General features: G+C 40.0%; 1 protein-coding gene across 3 annotated transcripts in view; it reads left to right on the plus strand.

The window, feature by feature from the left end:
* The window catches only part of EPB41L4A (erythrocyte membrane protein band 4.1 like 4A), a 134,092-nt gene that overhangs the window by 79,769 nt on the left and 34,583 nt on the right, over positions 1-19,740 (plus strand). For all 3 annotated transcript variants that reach the window (XM_055791468.1, XM_055791469.1, XM_055791470.1), the window contains exons 10-12: positions 6,937-7,028; positions 9,786-9,863; positions 13,669-13,781. In XM_055791468.1, the coding sequence (XP_055647443.1) occupies positions 6,937-7,028; positions 9,786-9,863; positions 13,669-13,781 (283 nt within the window). The remainder of the gene's footprint in view (positions 1-6,936; positions 7,029-9,785; positions 9,864-13,668; positions 13,782-19,740) is intronic.

The following is a 19,740-nucleotide window of genomic DNA, read 5'->3' on the forward strand; positions in this document are numbered from 1 at the left end:
GGTGGCTGCCAAAGCCCTCCCACCCCCCATGCCCAGATGCGAAAAAGCAGAGCCTCGTCACAATGGATGCACTATGTGGATGTGGGTAATTGCAGCGGTGCACAGCACGCTCTTCTGCTTTCCCTGTGTGAGGAACATGGCCTGCTTCCTAGATTTCTTTCTCAACTAAGGACATAAAACAAAATAGGGAAAAACAGGCTATGATAGATTGTAGGCTGGGAATGCAAATGTAGTGGTATGCCAGAGTGAGAGATGTGGCGCTTTTTTGCCTGTAGGTACCAAGTACTACTTCTGTGCTGTTCCCTGCAACCCCACACTGTTTTCTGTAACAGCGCCTTTTACTTGGGTTGCACTGTGTCTGAACATGCAAGTGAGTGATTTCACTCCTTTGCAGAGGTTATGCAAAGCTTCTGTACTTGTTACTTTTTGTGTTTCTTTCACCCCACCAGGAAGTGTTGAATGTTCTAGAGACTTGCGTTCTTTATTTTTTGTTGTAAGAAAAGGGTTTTCTGAAAGTCTGAAATTTTTGTTTTGAGAGATTTTGCAATTTGGGTTCTTTCAAGTCAGAACAAAGCCCCCAGACTGTGCAGTAAAAAATTACACATTTTCAAGACATGCCCTCCTCTGCAGCCTTGCTTAGTCAGATGAGGAGGCCCAGCTCAGCTGAATTCGTAAGGTGAAGTTGGTAAAGATGGTTTTCAGGAGCAATACCAACCACAGAGGCATGCTAGAGGAACGCTGGGGCAATTTCAAAGCACATAATGCCCCCCATTCTGGTGGCTGAATGTTGTCTAAATACAAGAGTTTTGTGTTCTTTTAAATAGTCTCAGAAAACCCTGGAAATACATTTTAATTTTTGAACCCGCTTTTTATACGAATCAAAAGTCTGAAAAGTGATTACATTTATAAGGTGGTTCAGCTGTACCCCTTCTTGCTCTGTCACATGCTATATTCCACCCTGAAATGCGAGTTCTAGGCAGGAACTTTTAAGTTGATTTATTTCTTCTGCAGCTTCTTGGGAAGACTGAACAATTTGAAGAGATGTTCCTCCCATTATGAAGTCAAATTTAGCTTAGATTTCAATTCCAGACAAAAGTAACATTTTGATCTTTATTATGGTTTAAGAATTACAAATTACTTTTGTATCATTCATTCACACCTACTTAAGCTAGAGTGGTAATGGAGGCTGAAGTTGAGCAAGCACAATGGTGTTAATACATCACATAGAATGGCTTTGGCTTGTTTTTTTTTGGTTGGGGTGTTTCTTGGCTTTTCTTAACCACTTTCTGAGATATTAGAAGGATTGTGAGGTTGGTTCAAGGCTTGATAGTAAAATCTTCAGTAATGGACATTTTTGAAGGAGCACTAGGATTAAAATTCCTGCATAAATTTACATTCATTGTCACTAAGGTGTTAGGGTAGCCTTTTCTTTTTGGTAAGTTCTTGTGTCTTTTTTTAGTTGGTGTAATAGGCTGAGATACGTTTGTTTCAATCTTGGCATGCTTTATGCAAAGTGGCATAGCATTATTAATTTGAATTTCTGACTTGTATAATGTTCTTAAAAGATTGACCTTGTGTAACCAATAGTCATACATTGTTACATAAGCTGTAATCGGTATGCATATATCTATGTAAATGTATTAAGACAGAATATTTCCTATTGGAGTTAACAATTGATAGTTTCCAGGGATGTGCCTAACCTGGCAAAGAATAATGTTGGGAAGCAGTGGCTTCAGAGCTAGTGTTAATATTTCTATTACATGTAGATGCATGAGTGTTACGTGTTCATGCTCTGTAACAGTGTGCTCTGTAACGGGGCACGATCCCTCCTTACGCTGTATTAATGTTCAGTGCAACCAGGAAGGGTGCTGTGTGTGCTGACAGGGTTCCTACTGTAGCTTTGAGGTTTTTTTTTCTTACTGAGCCTGCCTTGGTGGCAACCAATATATGCTTTGTCATAAATTATAGCAGCTAAAGCCTGCTCTGAATCACAGATCTTCAAAACATTTTTGATCTGTGGGTGAGTGCAGTGCTTCATGGAATGGGTACAAGTCTACTGACAGTGGCCCCTCTTAGCTTTGGATTAATCCCGTAACTTCACAAACAAGGGATCTTCTGGCTTCCAGAGAGAAGAACTGTTGTTTTAAGTGTGCATCTTCTCTTCCAAGCAGACTGGAGCTTGCCCTGCCTGGTCACTGAGCTAGCTGGGTGCAAACATCTCTGAGCTTGAAGGCCACGTAATCAAGGTTGGCATGGCAGAGCAAGCTGGGAGCTCTTTGCAAAGGGCAGTGTGGGCACTCCTGAGCTAGTATAGCAGTTCCAGAGGCATTTTGTGGTTAGGTGGAGCAATGACCCCTCTGACTTGCCTCCTTTGAAGGCATTAGTAACATGCTTGCAGTCTTTCAGTGAAGTGAGGGGGTGTTATGATGCAGTGCTGTACCAATTACCAGCTGTTTCATGCAGATCTCGAAGGCCCTGCCAGGTCATTCTTCTGACTGACTTGAGAGGCAGCATCAAACAGAGAAGGGCTGTGGCTATATGTTTGAATGCCCATCTGTTTATAAGCTCACAGTATAGTCAAGTGATCTGCATCCCCTGTGCCGATCTATCTCTCCCTCCCATGGGTGCAAATGGTGGGGTGAGGCTATGGCAGTATGAGCCTTAGCGTGCTCTGGAGACTGCAGGACAAGCTTTTAAAGCAGGGGTCCTCAAACTAGGGCCCACGGGCCGGATACGGCCACCCAGGGTCCTCAATCCAGCCCCTGGTATTTACAGACCTCCCCGCCCCGCCCCCCCCCACCGGTGGTTGGGGGGGGAAACCAAGCAGCCGCAGATGGCTGCCTGCCACTGCATCCGCGCCGGCCCCTGGTTAAAAAGTTTGAGGACCCCTGTTTCAAAGCATTTAAAAGGAGAGGAATGTTTATGTTTGTCCTCATATTTTTTTAGCGTCTTGCCTTTTTCAGGATTAGGAGAAGGTAGTCAAACAACTCAACGACTGGATACTGCTGCAAGGGTTATGCCCATCCTTTTGCAGCCTCTGGACATGTCTTGCCCCCTCCCTTACGGTGCTGCAAGTCACAGATGTGATGAAAAGTCACTGTACAGAACAAGGGGGGTTGTGCTTGTTTGGTGAGCAGAACTGGCCTCCTGAAATGAGAGACAAACACCAAAGTGGATTCAAAGGAGAGGAGAGGTGCATTCAGAGTGTGCAGATGACCAGCCCAGCTGTGGAAGCAGTGAGCCCTCGTGGATTACGATGCCTTTCCTTTAGTACACTGGGCACTCTGAAAGCAACAGGATGAGTAGCAGGGAGTAGCTTGTGAGGCAGCAAACACTGAGTGGGTTTGCAATTGCCCTTTCCTATAAATCATTAATAAAAGTACAATAGGTCTTTGTTTCTTTTGGTTCAAATATATTAGAATTATAAGGAAAAAAACCCTGCTAAGTCTTATGACCTGTAAGAAATTACAAATGTTCAAGGTGGTAAAAATGTTGCCTTTTATTGAAAACAAAAGTTTATGATGTTAAAATGTAAGGTCATCCTTGCTTTACCTGTACAAATCAATTTATTCCGTTAGGGGATAAAGATTAAACTTGGAAGATATCACTGCCCTCAGTACTGCTTAATTTTTATGTATGCATTTATAAATTGTGAGGGTAATCGTACTACTCTTGCAAGCCTTAAATAGTCTTAAAAAGTAAATGGAAGAAGTCCTAAACCTAGATGTGCTGTATGCAGTGTCATATTGGACTTAGTTGCAGCAAGTTACTGTATCCTTCACAGAAAACGTGAAAAATGTGTAAGAATTATGAGTTGTCTCATCTGTGTTGGTGAAAGACCTTGGAGATTAATGTTTTAGTCTTTCTTTCTCTCTCTTCAGTAACATTTAACTGTGTTATTTGACTTATTGCACGCATCCATTCCAGGGCAAAATTTTTAAGACTTGTGCTTTTCCTTCAAATTGAAATAAGTAAACCTCAGTGTCTTATCAGAGAACTTATTGGTCTATCTCCTTATTTTTAAGTGTTGTTTTATTTTCCAGGTCTGAATTCCGTAACTTGTTGGTAAATTGGATCTATGGGTCTATGCTGGTTTTTCCTGAGTGCCTTTGATTGCTGCATACTAAGTATAGATATTTCAGCATGTAGTTAATAATCAAAATTTTTTTCTTACTGGCTCAGATAGCTTTCTTCCACCTTAGAAAATAAATGCCTTCAAGTGATGGAATCAGTAATGTTTGCTGGTCAGATCTTTCAGTCCTATGACAATGCAGCTATACTGTCCCTTTTTTAGCCATTTACTGATAGTTATGTGTTACGTGCCATTTATATGGGAAAATTCTAAGTTTTAACTTGAAAAAGAATTAAAAATTAACTAGAAGAAGCTTTTCTTTGTTGGGAATCTTTCCCTGAATTCCACTGGCATTTGAACCGAGCTAATAAGATATGGCAAAGATAACTTATTTTAAAAAGTCTCTTTAAAAAAAACACAACAAACACCCCAGCTGCTCTCTGTCCGTCCTTTCCCCCATCCCACAAGCTCTCTCCTCTGAGATTATGTAATTAAATGAATCTAAGTGCAGCAGAGGGTTCTTTGCCTAAAAGTAAAATTTAGAAGTGGACAAAGAAGGAGCAAGGTCCTGCATATTAAAAATGAGTCACTGAGTTCTTTCCTAACAGAAGCTGACTCACCATATAACATAAAGGTTGCAATACCAAAACCTGATAATATTCTTTAAAAGTGCACTGGTGACTATATTGTGTGGGTTTATATGAAATCACATCAGATGATAGTCTGATCTAGAAATTGTAATGTGACTTCAATAATGAAACCTGAAGCTACATTTCTGTTAAGTGTAAAGTAAGCAAACGACAAGTACCCCTTGACATATCTTCTTTAAAACTTTAAAACTGCAAAAATGCAGTATGATCTTTCAGTGGGTAACCTCTTTGTTTCTGGTTGCCAGGCAACCAAGAGCAATATGGTTACTCTTGAAAAGTCTATTATAAATATAATTTTTTCCTTAACAATCTTCAGGATTTTCCAGGCAGCTTTTTTTTTACTTTTTTTCCCCAGTTACTTAGATTTCCGTTCTGTTTTGGAAGAGCTTCAGTTTTTAAGTTTCTGGTTTTACTTTTTATAAATTAAACTTACTGTTGCTCCAAGTTAACCCCCTTGTGAATCCTGCAGAGAGATGAATATCTCTGTCAAGTCTGAAATTGCATTTTAAGGAACTGTATGAATATATTTACAGCACTAATCTACTACATAATCATTTTATGCTATGCATAGCAATTTCAGATAAATCCTACTGTTCAGCATTCTCAGTGGCTGTATGTCTACTCCCGTTTCTTGCTGTGATGTCCTAGGGAGGAAAATGTGCTTTTGAGAGAAGTCTAGAGGATGATTTTCTTTCCTCGGATATTCCATGGGACTGTTCCAGCCAACCATTAAGCTAACTAAAAAAAAATCCATGGTCATACGTATGTCTCCAATTTTCTTTTTTTAAAATTTATTTTAATTTGTGTCAGGGAGTGGAAACTCAATTATTCTAACCACAGGTGCAAAGTTCTGTCATTTTTACTGTTATTTGTTTCAAGGTGGAGGAGAGGCTGCTTGAGCAGGCAATGTTTGATTTGGTGAGGCTGCCTGACAGCCATTAATGGAAGTATAATTCCTTCTTGCTAGAGATGACATTTTGAATTCTAGAGAACATACTGAATTAGTATGTGCTTTGCAAGGTGCTTGGAGGTCACCGCACCTCATCAAGTGAAGAGTGGAAGAAACTTGCCAGAACTCTTTACCTGTGTAGGCATGGCACTGCAAAAGTATGACTAACGCAAGGGCATCCATTTCCTAAAACCAGCTGCTGAAAGTGGAATGAATCATACTCCCTTTGTAATTCATGTATCAGGAAAATGGTTTTTGGACTCAGTTTTCTTACAGCCAGTATTGTACTGCGCTGTGGATTCACACTGACGTCAGTGGAACTGCTCATTCTTTGTGCAAATCACAGACACAAAACTGAGCACTTGAGTTTACTGAGTGACAGATCGATTCAAGTGTATTTTATGTGAACATAGTTGAATGTTTAGCTTGTTGGAAGCAAGCAGTGTGCTGTGTCTGTTGCTTCTACTTGTCTATTGGAAGTATTTCATAGTCTGTATCTGTCTGGCTTCTCTTTCATCTCTCCCTGCCTTTCTCTCATGTCTCCTGTACTGATAGCCAATTTGCAGTGTGAGGTTTTAAGCTTTGAATATTCTTTTTTGTTGTCTTCCTTAAGACACTTTAAGGTAGATTTTAGGGCTTTTACCTTTGAGCTTTTTCCTATTATTTTGAATTATTCTGAAGTTAGCTAATTACTATTTTTTTTGCCTTTCCTTCCTCCCATCTTTTTTTATTTCCAGTTTTACCTTGCTTCTTCTCTACATGTATGTTTTGTGCATTTTCTCTCTGTGTTGTTGCTTCATAGTAGTTTATCACAAATCTTGATTTTCTTTCTCTTATTCTTGCCTTTTTGTATACTGTTAAACAGAACATTGGGAATATTTTTGCTTGACATCTGAGGTACAGTTTAAAAAAACATCAGAAACGTAATATTTGAAAAAAACCCTTGTGTTTTTTAATTAGGAAGAAAGCTGATACTTACAAACAAGAATGAAGGAACAGGTGTGTTTCAATAATCTGCTTTCTCTTCTGTTTTTCTGTATCCGAGGAGTTGATTCTTTAAATAATTATTTTCAGGCAATGAGAAACCAAATTGAAAACCTCTTTTAAATGAAAAATTCTCCAGAATTATAAAAATTGCTTTTCTTCATATTGATATCTTCTTTTACATGCATTGATATGAGACGGTTGGGTTTTGTGTTCAGTAGATGAATATTCATTTCACTAGCAGAATCCCTCATAATGACAGTGATGTGTTTTGTTTTCAGTGCAATGAAACTTCCTTCTTTTTTGAAGCACGTAACAAGATCACATGCAAACATCTCTGGAAATGCTGCGTAGAACATCATACATTTTTCAGGTGAGTGGTGCAGAAGTTGTGGTTTCATTACCAAAATGAGGGCTGCTATACAGGGTAAGAACCTTTGTCCTGATTTTGGCTGGGACAGAGTTAATTTTCTTCTCAGTCACTGGTACAATGCTGTGTTTTGGATTTAGTATGAGAATAACGTTGATAACACACTGATGTGTTAGTTGTTGCTAAATAATGTTATACTCAGTCAGGGGCTTCTCAGTGTCTCAGGCCCGGCCAGCGAGAGGGCTGGGGGGGCACGGGGAGCTGGGAGGGGACACAGCCGGGACAGCTGGCCCGAACTACCCAAAGGGATATTCCACACCATGGGGTGTCATGCCCAGTATGTAACTGGGGGGAGTTGGCCGGGAGGGGCCGATTGCTGCTTGGGGCCTAGCTGGGTGTTGGTCAGCAGGTGGTGAGCAATCGTATTGTGCATCACTTGGGGTTTTTTTTTGCTTTTGGATTTTACTGTTCTCTCCCTTGCTTCCCTTTTCATTACAATTGTTGTATTTTATTTTATTTTGTTTTGTTTTGTTACTAAATTGCTCTTATCTCAACCCATGAGTTTTACCTTTTTCTCGATTTTCCTCCCCGTCCCGCTGGGGGGGAGGGGAGCGAGCAAGCTGCTTCATGGTACTTAGTTACCAGCTGGCGTTAAACCACGACAACCTTGTTATGCCTACAGAGTGCTGTAACACAGGCTTGCTGCCTGGAAACATATTTTTGCTCTTTGTTGTAGAATGCTTTTAAAAGCTGATGCCTTCCCTTTTCTTACAATGATGTGAAACAATAATTTTTAAATTGGGTTGTTCCATGGTTTATTTTGTCTTAGAATTCTTTTCAAAACAGTATCTCAGGTTGCGTAAAGTAGGCTTTAACAGAGGTATCCACAAATGTATATGGCAGGATTTAAGCTGCCATATACATTTTTACGTATGTAACCATCAAATTTTCTGTATCAGCATTGACTTGAGTAAGGTGTTTGGATTTTGTACATTATTGTTTCCTACAATGCACAGAAATTTTGGGTTTTGATAGAAAGACTCGTTGAATTTCCATAGTATTTTAATGTTTTGCATATTTCTTGACGTGTATAAAATATTTCAAATATTACATATCTCAAAACACCTCCTTCTACTGTTGCAAAAACACTAACAGAAATGTGCAAGGGTGTCTAGCTAGGCACTGGTCGATAGAATGCTTAGAGCTAGCTTCAGCAGTGCTGTAAATGAGTAAGCTCAGAATCCCTCCTGCACCCTCATTACTGTGGCATGATGTTTTTGCCTGCTTGTCATGGTTTAACTTCAGCCAGCAGCTAAGTACTAGCTAGTATGATCCCACAGTGTGCCCAGCTGGCCAAGGTGGCCAGCAGCACCCTGGCCTGTATCAGAAACAGTGTGGCCAGCAGGACCAGGACAGTGACCGTCCCCCTGCACTGGGCACTGCTGAGGCCGCCCCTCGAACCCTGTGTTCAGGTCTGGGCCCCTCTCTGCAAGGGGGACATCGAGGGGCTGGAGCGTGTCCAGAGACGGGCAGCGGGGCTGGGGAAGGGGCTGGGGCACAGGTCTGATGAGGAGCGGCTGAGGGGACTGGGGGTGTTTAGTCTGGAGGAGACTCAGGGGGGACTTTACTGCTCTCTGCAGCTCCCTGACAGGAGGCTGTAGGCAAGTGGGGGTCGGTCTCTTCTCCCAAATAACTAGAGACAGGACAAGAGGAAACAGCCTCAAGTTGCAGGGGAAGTTTAGATTGGACAGTAGGAAAAATTTCTTCACTGAAAGGGTGTTCAGGCATTGGAACAGGCTGCCCAGGGAGGTGGTGGAATCACCACCTCTGGAGGTGCTGAAAAGATGTGTAAATGCAGTGCTTAGGGACATGATTTAGTGTGGACTTGGCAGTCCTGGGTTAACAGTTGAACTTGATGATCTCAAAGATCTTTTCCAACCTAAGTGATTCTATGATTCTAAGTACCACGCAGCCTCTCACTCCCACTCTCTGCCCCCACTGGGTTGAGATAAGAACAGTTTAATAATTTAAATAAAGTAAAACGTAATCGTAATAATAATAGTAGTAGTAAAAGTAGCAATGGAAAGGAAAAAGAGGAATAAACCCCAAGAAGTCCAAGTGATGCACAATGCAATTGCTCACCACCCACTGACTGACGTCCAGCCAGGCCCCAAGCAGTGATCAGCCCCTCCCAGCCAACTCCCTGCAGTTTATAAACCGAGCATGGCATTCCATGGTATGGAATATCGCTTTGGCTAGTTCAGGCAGCTGTCCTGGCTCTGCTTTTTCCCCTCCCGGCTTCTTGTGCACCTGCTCACTGGCAGAGCACGGGAAACTGCAAAGTCCTTGAGTTAGAGTAGGCACTACTCAGCAACATCTAAAACATCAGTGAGTTACTAACATTATTCCTATACGAAATCCATACCATAGCATTGTACCAGCTACTACAAAGAAAATTAACTCTGTCCCAGCCAAAAACAAGACAGTGCTTCTGTGAAATATTAAGCCAAAGGCTACTGTTGCCAGCAGTTTACAGTAGACACTAAAATGAAGAGGTGTGTAATCAAAAGGGAAGGGCATAAACGTGGCTTTGTGGAGCTCTCAACCCCATAAGAGTCTGCCTGGAGGTAGGGATGAAGAGGGACTAGTAGAAAATTCTGGGTTTGGAACCTAAGGTTTGTATTTCTCTTTTCTTTTCTTGGGAAGGGGACTGTAATTGAAAAATATGTAACTTACTCTGTTTTATTTTTCAAATTACAGAGTGCCAGAGAATGAATCAAACTCTCTGTCAAGAAAATTCAGCAAGTTTGGATCCATAGGTTATAAACATCGGTACAGGTGAATTTATTTCATTGTTTAAACTTCAATTAATTCCATCTTTTCTCCTCTTTTCTTCCAATGAAAGAAAAAACCCCACCCAGACTATGACTCAGAGCAGTTCTGCTGACAATGCATGCATCAGGGCCATTTTAACAGACTCCTCATGGGAGTCTGACAGTTTTGGGGCAATGTGAGTTACTTCTCATTTTCCAGATCCCCGGAGCTGGCTAGGGTCTGCTGTAGCTGTAGTGAAAGTGAGAGTAGCCTTGGCAATGCTTGAAGTCAAAATCTCCTTGTAAGTCCTAAAATTATGTTCATGTCCTAAAGGGTTTTTCCTGACAGCTGGGGAATGAGGAGGCATGTTAGCTGCCAACTTTCTTCTGGGCATTAGCAAAGTGTTGCTGCAAAGGAATGTATAAAGTCTGCAACTGCAATGCCCTTCTTTACAGCTGCAGCTGAACTATGGCAAAGGCTCTCAAGCCAAATGGTTATGTGTAACCCTGTAGCAGTACTGCTGATGCAGTGCAGTTGATTTAACAACAAAAATGAGAGCAAATCTGAAGGGAGACGGGACTATCTTTTCTAACTGGAATAGCTGGCAAAATTGGATAAACATTCAAAGCTGCAAGCCTTGAAAGATGCAGTAAACTTCAGACTAAGGGAGTATAGGGAGCACTCAGTCTCAGTTTTAGCCTTAGTTAACCAAGCAGATAGTGTGACATAAAGGGCAGTTAATACTGTGATACGGAGGAAGATACAGCAGGGAGAGTAGGTTTAAGATCCTCTAGCTGCTTTGTCACAAAGGACTAGCAGAATGTAGGATGTAGTTAAAATCATAAGATTTCAGAAACCCAATAGTTTTTACTGAGTTTCTTTGAGACTTTGTATTTTTCAGCCTGTTGAAATGACAGCTCTTTGTCTAGTAAGGCACTTGATTGGCAGTTGGCAACCACTTTTAAATCCAGTTCTGTCACACTGGCTGAGCAATTTTGAGCCAAGTAATTTATGGTCTGATTTTTAGAATTGCTTTAGAGTTGCATATTCATTGAACCTGGAAAGGAGAGTGAAAGCAGCAAATCAAAACCACATCTGAAAGCCAGGCCCCTTTCTTTTTCCAGTTTGATTTTCTCAGTTGGTCAAGTGGGGATAAAAATAGTTTTTCATCTTTTGTAGTTATTTTGAAGCTGCTGGGTGAAAAGTTACTGTTTACCATAAATGGCAAATTCTAGATATTCTTTGCCATGGCCTGCAAATATACCAGGTTTGTTTAGGTTTATTTTTGGCTTGTCTGTTTGTCTCTCCTTCCTATCTGTATTTCCACCATCACTCAAGAAATAAATACATGGATCATAATAAGTAAGGCTGACAGTCATTAGTCGCCTCTTAGGAAGACTTTTCTAAGAACAAGAAAACCATAACCCCCAACTTCTTCAGCAGCTCCTGGATTGGAGTTAGTGTATGTGGTAGGTACTAATAGCAGTGTGTAATAGTAGCTCTATTACACTTGTCCTCAGTCGATCAGAATTCATAGTCAACAATCTGTTACCCTTGGATGTAAGATCTTGCTTGTGAGGAAGTGTTTCTGATGGAGAGATGACTATGCCACTTCTGAGCCTGAGCTCATGTGACAGTCTGGACTGTCTGCAGCCAGGATCACTGGTGTATTTCTGTTCCATTTTCTCCAACATATTTCATAATAATCCACATTATTTGGGTTATCACATTATCTGGCATGATACAGCTTCTCTTTACTGTAGATAATAAGGGAGTGATTGTGCTGCCTTTTGGGTTTCTAGTTGGATCCTCAACCACATTACACCATCTGTGAAAATGGATAGTTCAGTGGGTTTCTGCGAGAACTATGGATGAACGTTTCCTCTGTTGGACCATGTCAGCAGATTGGAGCAGGGGGCACTGGTACTAGGGAGGGGAAAGCTTTGCACTTACCAGAACCTTCCAATCAATTTTAAAAACATAACATGAAGCAGTTAACTACATTTGAGTTATTCCTGCTGGTGGTGCATTCAAGTTCATCTTCCCTTTTGAGTGAGTTTCAAGGGTGATCTGTGATATGGATTGCCATGTTGGGTGGTGGTCATTACTGACAGCTGTGTTCATAATGTTAGTTTTGTCTAGAAGGCATTGAAAAATATATATTCCTTCTAGTACAAAGTGTTTCCTGTTTTGCTGCAGTGATTCTTGAGGACTCCCCCTGACCTGAGTAGATGTTCCAGTAAATGTGGGTTGTGACATCTGGTTGCACTATATTGATTATACAATGTAAATGATAAATAGGCATAATTAATTGGTTATTGACATATTAACTCTTTTCTTGGAATTCAGCACAGCAGAAACAGCATTTTCATGTGCTTTGAGAATCTTCTTTTTCCTTATCCATCAGCTTTCATTGTCTTCCCTCATTGCCTTTTGTTCTTGATGTAGCGCCAAAAGCAATGACAGTGTTGTCTATCTGTATGCATCATTAGCTCAAATCAGAAACCATAATCCCACTGTTTGACTGTATGTGTGGGAACCATAATATTATCTTCTGGCTTTTTCTTTTTCTTTTAATCTTCTAGATTCTTCTCATTAGATGGCAGATACTTTTCAGGAAAATAATTTCCTTGTATTAAAAGAAGATGCTTTGGTTAATGCATGGAGGTGTTAGTGTGAGTGGAAGGTCTTATTCCCAGATGTTTTGTAAAAAACTGCTTCCAGAATTTACGATACTGGCATGGTTGCCAAACTTAAAAGTTGAGCAGAAGTGTTTTCTGGCTAACTTGGGAGCAAAAACCCCATTGAACTGAATGTCGAAGAATAGCATTACTGTGATGTAATGTTAGAATTTGGGGGTTTTTTTGTCCTTTAATTCTTTTACAGATTTTGAGAAGATAAAAATTCTGCACTGCTGACTACGCTTTTGGGGCTAGTGGTAAAAACACAATCAGTATTTAGTGGAGTCTATTCATGTAACTCAGAAAATCTACATGTGTAATGCCTGTATAGTTGGTTGCTGGTACTATACCTGTTTACTTCTAAGTCATTGAACTGCAGGTGTTTAAGCAACTGGGAGTTGAACTTTCTTTTGTGTAGTAGGTTTCCAGAAGCAAACATGAAGTTTTGGGAAGGAATTTGAGGCCTGTTTTAAATTTTTGTTATGAACTCTATAGTCTGCTTAGTCAGATAGAGAGGAATACTAAAATGAGCATAAAGGAATTTATTGAAACTAATAATGTAATTGTGCAATGAAGAAGAGCCTTACTGTAAATGGGAACAAAGACTTCTACTCAATTTATTATCATTTGGGCCTGTGCTAGCGAGAACACTTTATTACAGTTTGGTTTGCACGGGGGTTTTTATGACCTTTAGGTGGTCATTCCACGGCAGAGAAGTCATCCCTTACTTGACTGGAACTGAGCAATGTTAAATTTTCCCGAGACAAAAACTTACAGAAAGAATTTAGGAAGGAATCAGATTACTTAAGAAAGTCGTATGTTAGAATATATGAGGTATGTTAGAATATATGAGGTTACAAAGGGTCACACTATCTTAGCCTATTCCTAAGAAATCAGCATTTTGTTTTAGTTACTTAGCCTTTCTTGAAAATGCCAGATATAGCAGAGGTTGGCACAATCTGTTGATGATTGTGCCAATGACTGACTCAAAACAAAAGTCGGGGTAGTGCCACTCAGCCGGAGAAGCAGAGCTGGAATGAGAACTGAATAGCTAACGAAATATGCTGCCCAAACCCTGTGCATTATTTTCAGTGTAAAGATCCTCTGTTTCTTTTATCATTTTCCCATGATTTTGTCATGTTTTCAAGTGGCAGGAGATCTTTGCAAATGACCAGAGACCCTTCTGTGCAGCTCCCGCGGCCTGACCAGAGCATTGAAAGAAGTCGCAGCAAGACTTACCCCAAAAGAACACAACAGACCGGTAAGTCTTCCTATGCTGGGCCTGTCTTCTTTGGTCTTTGGTTCATTTTGTTTTCAAGAGACAACTCAACTGCTGCAGTGTCCTCAAGGATCTCTCAGAATGGATTCCCTGTTTTGCCTTAGGTCAGAATTTATACCTCACCTTAACTGGATCTAAAAACTCCAGCTTTGTGGATGAAAGTAAAACAGATGGTGTGCATCAAACATGATAAAACCCCGTGTTTATAGGTATAATGTAAAGTATGAAAGGGAAGTTTGAAAACAGGCAGCGAGCACGTTTTTTTTAGGAGTTCTGTCTCTCAGTGAAGAATTTTATACCCGTGTTTCTTTGTTGGTATCCCATTGTTCAAGCTGCTTGATGCAAGGTGTCTCTTCTGTACATCTTCTTCCCCGTTCAAGGGTAGTATCCTTTTATTTAGGTATCAAGTGGGACAGAAGTTAGTGCCATGCCCTCTGCAGTTTTAACATGCTCCAGATGTCTGGGCTGGAAATCTGTCCTGCATGCTGACGATGTCAGGGGAAGCTGGAAAAATTTACAGGTGTCAGAGGAAATGTGTAAGATTAAGCATGGATCACAGGAGTCATACCCAGAATAATGGATGTTTCCTGAAATTTAGTAATAGAGATGAAAAGATTTTCTAATGTCAGGCTCCAGTTCTACGTATGATTACATGTGTATCCTTAGCTTCATCTGTGACAGCAGTCACACAGATGTCAGTAACGCTCCATGCATGGAGTTAAGTATATATGCATGTGTGTAAAAAGTTTGAGAAAACACTTGCCTGGCCTTTAAAATGTAAGCACAGTTTCCCTTTACCATGGGTTGGTATGGCACTATAAACTTTTCAGAGTCGCTATTTTTAGAAAGAGAGCAGGTATATACATCTAGAAACCTCCCATGTTTATTCTGGATGCTATCTTTTGACTCAGAAACAAAACTGGTGTGTTTTGCCTTTTAGCTGCAGTAGGTCTTGAAGTGTAGAGTAGACAGAAGTATTGCCCTTGGAAAGTACAAGCAGATTTTTAAAAAACTTTATTTTAGTCAGTTTAGTGTAAGAAGAGAAGGATTGCTTTGCTTTCTGATAATGATACCTTTTTGTTGTTTTGTTGTGTTGTCAATGGGTGCCTAAGAGGACAAGAAGCTGTTCACCCTTGAACCTAGTGACTTAGGGTTCTGTTCAGCTGGGCTGTCCTATTGAAGATGAACAGCATTTCTCACCTTATTAGCCTCTAGTTCAGTTGTGCAGAAAATTATGTGACTGTTCAGAGGTAAACATGTCAGCTGAAACTCAGCCCTTAGTTGAAAATAATGTTTGCCGCAGTGCATGCAGTCAAAGTCAGTCTATTGCTGCAGGGGTGTGTGTTTTCTGCTTGTTGGTGTTTTTCAGTCTCTTTGACTGGAATTGTGAGGAAGACTGAAATCTTCCCATGGCCCATTCTGGTGATGTAACATGATGCAGAATTCTCTGGACAATGTGTGTTTTTTGTTTTGGTGAATTTAAATACTTACTTTTTACTTCAAAATAACAAGGCTGCTTTTTCACCATTTTACTAATATATTTTTGTAATCTGTATCACCCATCTGCATTGGTTTCCTTTTACTTCAACTTAATTCATTACCCATGTGTTCAAAGTGTGCAGTTGTTTTCCACTGGGGCAGGTGTATCACCTCAAACGATTTTTAAATTAAATAAATTTGTTTTGTTTCCCACTTAAAATAAGAGCTAAAGGAAAAGAGATACATCGTTCAAATTCTGCCTTTCCCTATAAATGAGCTTATTTTTTAGTCTTTATATTTTCATTTTGTATTTGGGTATTCACAATGCTACATATCTAATACTCATTCTCCCTTTAAATAGGCTTTCAGATGCTGAAGGCAGACTAAAGGCTATTTCTCTTCCCTGTGTCAGACACCATGTGACAGTCTATTACATGTCACTAGGATAAATCCACCCCTTTTCACCTAAACTGGATCTTGGATATAGCAAAGTCCATTTCACACAATAAATCAAGTCTTTTTGCTACATTTAGATATTACATCACTTGTTTAAAAATATTAACCCTATGTAGATTTTACATTTACAGAATAAATTTTTATCTTGCAAATGAGCCTGGTGTAAACAGTTCTATAAGTTTCTTAAAACTATCCCTGATTGAAATATTTTAGGGAATAATGTGACATTTCTTCTTAAAATAAATACTCCTTTTGCATAATGAGTTTATGAGGATGGTTATCATTGATGGCTATTCCTTTGCTCTTTATTTGGTGTCTGTGATATGGTATAATAAGAATAAATATGCCATGCTTAACTTTTTAAACAGGGTGATTTTAGTTTGCATGTATTTCATGTTTCTTAAGGTGTGTTCTGCCAAATGCCACTTAAATTAGGATCCAGCTGGGTATGGCTTATAATTTAGCTTTTTGGAATGAAAATCAGAGTTCCATTTATTTTCCCAAAACCCAACAACAATTTACAAATAATTCTTATGCAGTAACTTCCTTCCCCCTTCTCCTGCTTCTTTACTTATTTTCCTCTTCTTAAGATTGCAAAGTTAAGTGCATGAAAGGCTTCCTCTCTGCAGCCAGTTCAAGTAGCCATTCTGGGCTGGTTTTGTTTTTATCCGTTGGTGCCAGTAATGGGACAGCTATAGCAGTGGTTTTGGGGACAATTGGATGAACCAGAAGCTGCCGACTTACGGCTGTAGCATATGTGGTCTGCATTGCCTCCCTCACAGAGGTGTGTGTGAAGTGCTGAAGCCTCTAACCTCTGGCATCTTGTTATTTTCCCTTGTTCCTTCTTTTTGTATGCATGTTCTGGTGTTATAAGCAATTACATTTTATGTGTTTGTTACTTTTTTTCTGACACCTGAAGGCAGAGGTTAGCTATCCTTTGCAGATAATAATACTAACAATGCTTCTTTGTCACATTGGTCCATTAAAGTATGCTAAAGTCATTAGGACTGCAACCGCTTGGTGAAAAGTTGGAGCAGGTGCCAGACAATGATAGGAAATATTTTCTTTTATTTTTCCAGTTAAAATATTTGTGCTTTAAGAGAGGTTTTGAAGGAGGCGATATTGTGAACAGAGGGCAACTTGTATAAAAGCCACTGCCGTTGGCCGATTCCCCTGATGGGGTAGACAGGGCAGACAGTTTGGCTTTAGCATGGCAGATTATTTTCCTACAATCCAGATTACAGTGATTTAAAATGCCGTAACCTACCTTCTGTCACTTGCTTAATATGTTTCACATCTCAGTTGTTCTAGGATTAGTGGAAAAATCAGAAGGAAACTTCAATGGCTATGCAACCAATGTTTTTATATTAGTGCTTTTTTTTGCTTTTTCCTTTTGTTTTTTTGTGTGTGTTTGGGTCGATGTTCAAATTAGCGTGCAGTTGGAGAAGGATTTGGTTGGTTGGTTCTGTGGAGTCTTATATGTGAGATACTTGTAGCTTGTTTCATTTGTATATTCTCCTCATTTTGTTTCTTCTGATAGAAAATTATAGTTGCATTTTGTTCTGGTTGCAAATCATAAACTCAAACATGGAACAGGACTTCACGTTATTCTGTCTTGCCCTCTTACGGCAAGGCTGATAATGTATAGCTTTCACAACAGTGCATAGGGTGAAAGCATTCATTATTCTTTTGGCTGAATGCTGCACATGAAAAGCTCCTTGGGAACATCCTCCCTGGACAAACACTGATGTGACCAGACCTGTTGCTGTGGGTCTGACTTTATTCAGCAGTGGAAAACACATTGCTTAGGTTTCATTGTTGTTTGGTAGCTGAGGACTCCATTTGTCCCTGCCTTGCGCGCTGGGTAGTTGTATAAACTGGTGTAAAGTAAGTACTGCCATTCTGATTTAAAGGCCAGGTGGAGAGTCAGGAGTGGGTATCAAAATTACAGTACTGTCTGTATTATAATAGTCCCTAAGCAATCACAGGCAGTCACAGTCCCTGCCCTAACTTACATATTACCACAGATGCCTGTCGGCACCCTGCTTCACCAGCTGCCATCATGGTAGCTAGAACTGCTGGTCTGGCACGTTGAAACTCATGATGCTTTCCCCTGAAAATTGTGAGATAGGGTTTGAAAGGTAAATTGTAGAAAATTAATCTTGGGGTAATATTATCTATTTACTTATTAATTTACTTCAAGCTTTACACTTTAAAGTTTATTTTAAATTCTAGGTTTTGTAAAAGGATGGCTGTGACTGCTTCTGCATTTCATGCATGTGGTGTGAGATGCACAAACCCTTGAAGCTACAGGTTGGGAAACTAGTTCAGATAATAAACATTTTCAGAGAGCAGGCTAAGCTAGTGTAGACATACGGAAGTCCTTTTTTATACTCTCTTAGTAACACACACTGCAAAGCATGAGCTCTCACTGCATGTTTTCCTTTGGATCACACTATCTTATGTTCTCATTAATAGATTTAGGTACAAACACTACTTCCCAGATAAAGTCAGTGAAATGGCTTTAGTTGATAAGAAGCAGGCCTGACAGGCTGATTAGCCTGTCATCTTTAAAAACTCAAATGTCCAAAATCTCAGGAGCCTGGCTAATCTTGCCAGGCTCCTGAGGTTTTGGACATTTCAGTTTTTAAAGATGTAATAGTCCATTTAAATTGAATATAGGAATCAGCATCAAGATGGCTGTCAAATGGAATCAAAGTGTGTGCATTCACTTTACTGGAAAAGTTCAGTGTAGTGAATGCTAACGGTAACTTATCTGACAGAAGGCAAACAACTGGGAAAACCTGCTACAAGTGCGATGTTGAAGATCTAGCTAAGGTATTTTTGGCATGCAAGAAGCAGTGGTATAGATAAGTTATTGCAATGGGACAGTTTTTCTGGGGTCTGTTCTTTTGTATTAGGGATATACTATATCATACAGAGGTGTATGTTGGTAGTACAGTACTGTAGTTAGTAATAGGTACATGAGGTAGAACATACTTAAAGACAAGTATTACAGTTTCAGTAAATGTGGACAGAGAACTCCTAATTAAGCTAGTTATTTGTACAAAAGAATTGTACAGCAAGACCTTTCTTTTTTTAAGAAGCAAAGCAAAAGTCCTCATTGTGGGCAGCAGTGAAGTCAAACACAGCTAACATGAGCTAATATTAGGTCTTGTCTCAGTAAAAACCTCTTTTGTATTTCTGAGTAGTTTCTGCCTGTGTCTGGTAGTCACTGGTACGTTGTGTTTTCTTTGGGTTTTCCTCAACTAAGTACTTGTTAAAATACCAGAGTATTAACCAGGGAACTCAACAGTGAGAAGCAGCTGCCTCTTTTTTACGGATTTGCTAGTACTGGCTGCTCCAAAAGCTGAGGTGCCGCGTGTAGGCTCTGCAGCACCAGCCTTCCTGCAGGGCACTGAAGGAGTTGCAAAGGCATCACAGACTTTCTGCACTTGGGTGGACTGACGCTACATCTCAAGAGACCCCATTGCCTGACACCCAGAGATGACTGGATGTCAGCAGAATGGTAAGGCTATTGCCAAACATAGCAAAGGATCAGTTCTGAATGTGGCTATTACTTGACCCTTGGCTCTTTTTCTGGCAGTTGTAGCTATGACATGTTTTGGAGCATGAGTTCTTATTGCTCCGTCAAGTTATGAGCACTCTGAGGGGCTTAATTGGAGGCTACCTTGCTTACACAGTAATACATGAAGTACTGAAATAATTTCTTTTGAAAAAGTCATATGTTTGCTGATCTCAGTACTTCTGTGGGCCAAGTTATTAGAGTAGGTGGTTTTATCTTATGTATTTGATGGCCTAGGAAAGGCAAGCTAAATGTACCTGCATGCAAAAAAAATAGGGTCTGGAGATATCCTTGTAGTTCAACGCTTTGACTTAATTTTCATTTCACTACAGTACCTTCCTTAAAGGTGGGGAATTTCTGCTTCCTGTTCTTATGTGCTGTCATCTTTATTTATTTGTGTTTTTTGTTTGACTGTAGGCA

This window comes from Falco peregrinus, chromosome Z (assembly GCF_023634155.1).
Source record: "Falco peregrinus isolate bFalPer1 chromosome Z, bFalPer1.pri, whole genome shotgun sequence".
Classification (NCBI taxonomy): domain Eukaryota; kingdom Metazoa; phylum Chordata; class Aves; order Falconiformes; family Falconidae; genus Falco; species Falco peregrinus.